Below are 6632 nucleotides of genomic sequence, written 5' to 3' on the forward strand. Positions count from 1 at the left end.
TATTTAGGTACCTACTTTGGGAAATAAATAATATGTGAAATCTATTTCAAGATGTCAACGAAATCTAACATCTTACAAAACTTCAACTCATTATACTATAAAGCTCCTAATTGGCAAATATTCTGATGCTAATCCTGAATCGTGACCAAGTAGGAATATAAAATGATTACCTACCTTTCTTAACAGTTCTATTAAATTTCGAGTTATGCTAATGTTGAGTCGTCCCACTCGCTTCAACCGCGTCCACGACAAGTGGGGGCGACTGTGACGTCGTGGTGCAACGGCTCGCCGCGTATGCGCCGAGTCCAGAGGTCAAATCTTGCTTATGCGCACCGGCCGCGCCCACGCGTTCTTACTACTTTAATTCTTATTTGCTTAATTGTACTATATTGTTATATTTAAAGTCATTATACGTATTTACATGTTATACAGTCCACTAGTATTATTTACTCCACCTGCTGAGCTATCGTCGTTACATATGGTCCTTCTCCCAAGAAAAATTGAACTGGACAAAGAAGACAAAGGATTTTGGTGAACATCGTACACGTCATCGAGTGACTCAGTGATTATTATCAAGTTTCTTCGCTGTGAACATTGTTACGTCGTGATATATCGGCACGGCTTGAGACTTTTCGGCCGTCTTAGCTGACGTCACCCAACTGACACGAGAAGAAACGGAATTACTCATCATAACGGACAGCAAATACACGTGTTCAGATTGTCGTCGTGCATTGAGATATCTGACAAGAATACTCCTCGGCGCAGTCATCATCAGTGGTTTGCACCGGAAAACAGTGAGCTCGTTCCAATTCCTTATTTAATCATCTCATCATCTTTCCATCATCATAATCATATTCATTATCATCCATATCCTACATTTCATTCATTTTTTACCTCATAATAATTAAAGAACGGTGTTACATTTTTTGCAAGTCATCTCCACATTATTTCATCATATTTCATCCCATTTTACCATTTATTTCAACTGTTTCATCTCTTCATTCATTCATTTCACTATAAGTTAATCATATCAATTGCAGTGTCGTTTTATATTTCAGCTAAAATCTAATATTATTATCTTATAACGTTAACATTACGCAGCGATTATAATCGCTGCGCACTGATAATTATCAGTGCACAAACGCCTTGCATTTTTTAAATAGCAATACACATTCTGCTACAATCTTGCTCGTGCACTTTATCTTGCAACTCGTTGCTATTATTTTATTAGAAGTGTTAACTTGCTGTTAGTTTATATATTTCCTTAGTGCTTTATTACAAAAATCTATCGCCTTCTCTTAAAATGTCTGACATTAAAAGCCTTATTAAGAAACGTGCTTCAATTAAAGCAAAGCTCACGCAATTTTCTTCATACTTGAACATTTCCAAGTCATGTGAACAGTTGAGCGAAGTCCAGATTGTTGAGGTTGAGTATAGACTTAATACTATCGAAAATCTATATGATAAATACGACGTGTTACAGGCCGACATGGAAGAGATGGTGGACGACCCTAGCGAGCAATATGCGGAGCGTGAGGAGTTCGAAAAGCAGTACTACAGCTTGGTGGCTGCAGCACGTCAGCTGATCAGCAATGCTCGCAAGCAAGCTTCAGGGAACTCCATAGCCGAGGTTGATGTTTCTTGTTCTAAGCACACACACAAACATAATTCTATTCGTTTGCCTAAAATTGACCTTCCTAAGTTTTCCGGCAGCTATCATGATTGGTTAGAGTTTAGAGACACTTTCATTTCTATAATACACGATAACGACAGCATAGATAACATAAATAAATTACATTATCTTCGTGCGTCCTTAAAGGGTAGTGCTTCCTTGATTATTGACAATCTTGACTTTAGATCAGATAACTACGACGCTGCCTGGAAGTTGCTCTGTGATAGATATGATAATAAAAGGTTATTAGTTAATAACCACGTTCAATCACTTTTTAATGTGCAGTCCATCAGCAAGGAATCAAGTAACTCATTAAGACATATTGTTGACACCACAAATAAAAATTTAAGAGCGTTAGCTACACTGGGTCAACCTGTTGAGTACTGGGACACACTGATCATTTATATAATGACATGTAAACTTGACCAGGTGACAAACCGAGAGTGGGAGGAGCATAGGAATTCATTGTCAGAACCTCCAACATTAGCTGTATTTATTGAATTCATTCGTAACAGGGCTGATTTATTAGAAACGCTTGAGGAATCCAAGTCATTGTTTACTAAAGGCGAAGGTGTACATGTCAACAATATTAAACAAAGTAAACATTCTTCGGGTTCTAGTGAAACTTCTCGCAGTCCTTTATCATGTCCAATGTGTCAAAAAGATCACTTCATTTTTCAATGCGATAAATTCAAAAGCTTGCCTGTACAATCACGTATCAGTAAAGCTCAAACTTCCAATGTATGTTTAAATTGTCTTCGACCAGGTCATAATATTTATAAATGTAAATTGGGTCACTGTAAGTATTGTCGTGAGAAGCACAATACATTGTTGCACTTTGATCGCGATACCGTTGTTCCTAACCAACCGACTAGTACTTTAGCGTCTATCAATCACCTTTCTACATCTCGAGTTGTCTTACTTTCCACAGCGCTGGTGAATGTGTCGGATGCTGAAGGCAACGTTCATACTGCACGAATCCTGCTGGATAACGGGAGTACGACTAACCTTATGTCACAGGAGTTGGCTCGTAAACTTAACATTTCCACCTATACAGTCGAGTCTAAGGTAACAGGCATTAATGATCAATCCTCTTATTGTACACAAGGTTGTTCGATTTCATTAAAGTCAGTCAATAGTGAATATGACATCGATATTGATTGCTATGTCGTGTCCAAAATTTCATCGTGTGTACCAAATACATATATTGATGTGCACAATATAAATGTACCTACCAATATAGTCCTGGCTGACCCTCAGTTTTACGTTCCATCTTCTATAGATATTCTTGTAGGTGCTGAAGTCTTTTGGAACGTTTTAGGTACTAGCCGTATAGACTTAGGTAAATCCATGCCTACTTTATTTGAGTCCAAATTGGGATGGCTGTTATCAGGAGTCATCAAGCAATCAAATTCTTCTTCCCATTTATGTTTGCTGGCTGATACTTTGCAGGCAGACTTAAATTGTTTTTCTAAGCCAGACTCAGTTTCAGCAAAACATACACTCACGCGCGAAGAGCGTTCTTGTGAGGAATTATCTTTGAAGTCCACTTACCGTGATGCGGATGGACGCTTCGTAATTAGCATACCACTTAAGGAATCTCCTGACATACTAGGTGATTCCTATAACATGGCTAAGCGCCGCTTAGCATTACCCTACACATTAGGGCTGAACTGGAGGTGCTCATCAGATACATTTTCTTTCTCCATGTCAAATGCAACTTCCAGTAACATTGCCACAAAACGTAAGATTTTGTCTGTCATTGCTCAGATCTTTGATTCTATTGGCTTGGTCGTTCCTTGCATTGTGGAAGCCAAGATAATCATGCAGCAACTGTGGCTGGTAAAGTGTTCCTGGGATGAGCCTGTTCCCGAACATATTCAGCATCCATGGGACAGCTTTCAAAATAGCTTACCTTTTTTAAATGATTTTAGGATACATCGGTGGATCACGTGTGAATCATCATCTTCTGTGCAGTTGCATGTGTTCACCGACGCATCTGAAAGGGCGTATGGTGCTTGTTTGCATGTCCGCAGCGTATCGCTTAGTGGTGAGGTTCATGTAGGTACACCTTCTTACTGCTAAAAGCAAATTAGCGCCGGTCAAATCAACGACCATCCCCCGACTCGAACTCTGTGCTACGTTGTTGGGTTCGAGATTATACATAAAAGTACGTCAGTCACTTACACTACATATTGACGGCGTCTATTTCTGGTGTGATTCCACCATAGTCTTGGGTTGGTTGTCCGCCTCACCCACGCAACTTAAGACCTTCGTTCGCCATCGTGTCTCTGAAATTCAGGAAACTGCGGAGGGTAGAACTTGGCGTTACGTTCCGTCACAAAAAAACCCCGCAGACCTCGCTTCGCGTGGACTCAGAGCAGATAGGCTGCTTACTTCTTCACTATGGTGGTCGGGACCACAATTTTTACTAAATGATTCATCTACTTGGCCTCAATTTCCTGAATCGCATCATACCATTCAAAATCTACCAGAAACAGTAACTTCTTCTTTTCACATTAATACCTCCAATCATAACGACAACATCATTTCTAAATTATTTACAACATGTTCAGATTTTAATAAAATTCAGCGTTTTACAGCATACTTACTTAAATTTATTAATTTTAAAATTAAAAAACAAACAATTTGTCCTGGTCCACTTACATCTAAAGAATTGAATAGTGCATTACATATCATATTAAGATTTTGCCAACAGGAGTCGTTTCCTGAAGAGTACGAACTTCTTTCAGCAGGGAAAGACTTACCAGCAAAAAACAAATTGTTGTCACTTTCCCCATTCTTTGATAAATCTTGTAATTTAATTCGTGTTGGAGGCAGATTAAGCAATTCCTTTTATGATTTTAATATTAAACACCCTATTCTCATAGCAAGTAAACATATTATCTGTAAATTGTTGTTTGACATGTATCACCTGCGACTTTTACATCCTGGACCTCAATTGCTTCTTACAACCATTCGTCACCATTATTATCCCATTGGTGGGAAATCCTTAGCGAAAAGGGTGACTCATCAATGCGTGAAGTGTTGCAAAATTAAGGCCAGTACCGTACAGCCTATCATGGGCAACCTTCCTGAGCAGCGTCTGCACTTAGAATTCCCATTTCTAGATTCCGGTGTTGACTACGCTGGGCCCATCATGATAGCTGACCGTAAGGGTAGAGGATGCAGACTTATCAAGTGCTTTATATGTGTGTTTGTGTGTTTAGCCACGAGAGCCGTCCATCTTGAACTTGTATCCGACTCAACAAAGGAGGCTTTTCTGGCTGCCATGAACCGCTTTATTGCTCGTAGGGGGAAGCCACGCAACATCTTCTCCGACAATGGCACGACATTCGTTGGTGCTTTCAACGAGCTGGCTAGCCTGCTCTCACAAGACTTAGGGTTAAGTGTTATTGATCCTGGTATCAACTTCTCGTTCATACCCGCTTACACTCCACACTTTGGTGGCTTGTGGGAATCCGCGGTTAAGTCAACGAAACACCATCTTAGACGCATCCTTGGCTTAACGAATTTAACGTTTGAAGAGATGGCAACATGTTTAATTCAAGTAGAAGCTATCTTAAATTCCAGGCCCTTAACTCCACTTTCCGATGACCTTTCCGACCTTATTCCCTTGACGCCTGCCCACTTCCTTATTGGACGATCGCTCATCTTGTTGCCTCACCCACAGGTCCAGAACGCTCACGTGAACAACTTGCAGCGGTTCCGTCGCATCGAATGTTTAAAGCAACATTTCTGGTCACGCTTCTCACATGAGTACATTTTGTGGCTCCAACAACGAACCAAATGGCTCCGATCGTCAGGGGAACTTACAGAAGGAACCCTTGTCGTCATTAAGGATAAAAGCTCACCTCCTCTGTTATGGCTTTTAGGACGGATCGTTAAGGTGCTTCCTGGTAGAGACGGCATTGCACGAGTCGCCGACATCCGCACACGTAAGGGTGTCATTCGGCGAGCGTTCAACACTATTTGCCCGTTACCCGTCGCCACTGCTGTTGAAGACACTTCAACGGGGGGAGTATGTTGAGTCGTCCCACTCGCTTCAACCGCGTCCACGACAAGTGGGGGCGACTGTGACGTCGTGGTGCAACGGCTCGCCGCGTATGCGCCGAGTCCAGAGGTCAAATCTTGCTTATGCGCACCGGCCGCGCCCACGCGTTCTTACTACTTTAATTCTTATTTGCTTAATTGTACTATATTGTTATATTTAAAGTCATTATACGTATTTACATGTTATACAGTCCACTAGTATTATTTACTCCACCTGCTGAGCTATCGTCGTCACAGCTAAATTGGTTTGCAATATCAAAAGGAAGCCAAAAAAATACTGCAGTTACCGCGATAACATAGAAATCCAGAAAAAATGGTAATTCACCGGCAATTACTGTGAAAGGGAATTTTCGAGATCAAAGCTGGGGAAAAAGATTTAAATTATTTCTTCTATCAGGAATTTGCGAACCAATAACTCAGGTTATGTAGAAAAAATCCGAATAACGAAATTTGTATTTAAGAAATTCGAAACCAGTTGAACGACCTTTTTTTAATCAAATTGATTTTGCTGGTTTGATATCCGATCAGTAATGGCTTGCTCTAGGAAAATAATTGGGTAGGACAAATAGAAGTGTAATGGATTTTTTAATATTTTTAACAACATCCAAAATTGTATGTCCCTGTTAAAAAATTGGGACATCAAATTCTTGTATCACGGGTTATTTCTTGAAAAAAACATTAAGGTGTCTGCTCACTATGATGTAACAAACGCCGCCGCCTGTCACACAAATAAGTAGCTTTACGCTGCACGCAAATGAGACATATTTTTCGGTATTTGCACTGAGAGAAATACGAACGTGTGAGTTTAACGTCTGCCATTTCCAAAATTGAAAATAATGATTGTATGAAAAAGTTAAATAACAATTTTATATTTTAGGTTTTGAAC

General features: G+C 40.1%; 1 protein-coding gene across 17 annotated transcripts; it reads left to right on the top strand.

The window, feature by feature from the left end:
* Positions 1-217: 217 nt before the first annotated feature.
* Positions 218-5936, top strand: LOC124629845. Of its 17 annotated transcripts, XM_047163447.1 has the most exons (4): positions 218-1630; positions 2604-2740; positions 3607-3733; positions 5367-5936. In XM_047163447.1, the coding sequence occupies exons 2-4, from the start codon at positions 2613-2615 to the stop codon at positions 5721-5723; spliced, it is 612 nt and encodes a 203-aa protein (XP_047019403.1). In that variant the 5' UTR covers positions 218-1630; positions 2604-2612; the 3' UTR covers positions 5724-5936. The 17 variants fall into 17 exon arrangements, 13 of the variants coding, with proteins under 13 accessions (XP_047019403.1, XP_047019404.1, XP_047019400.1 ...); XR_006984345.1 differs by having other exon boundaries at positions 218-2740; positions 5569-5936; XR_006984344.1 differs by having other exon boundaries at positions 218-2740; positions 3607-3722.
* Positions 5937-6632: the final 696 nt, after the last annotated feature.

This window comes from Helicoverpa zea, chromosome 4 (assembly GCF_022581195.2).
Source record: "Helicoverpa zea isolate HzStark_Cry1AcR chromosome 4, ilHelZeax1.1, whole genome shotgun sequence".
Lineage (NCBI taxonomy): Eukaryota > Metazoa > Arthropoda > Insecta > Lepidoptera > Noctuidae > Helicoverpa > Helicoverpa zea.

Bases quoted from the DNA above. Each gene is read 5' to 3' on its own strand.
- LOC124629845 (XM_047163435.1), top strand. From the start codon at position 1,304: ATGTCTGACATTAAAAGCCTTATTAAGAAACGTGCTTCAATTAAAGCA. The intron at 3,734-5,366 runs GTAGGTACACCT...CCTCACCCACAG, and splicing joins CGCTTAGTGGTGAGGTTCAT to GTCCAGAACGCTCACGTGAA.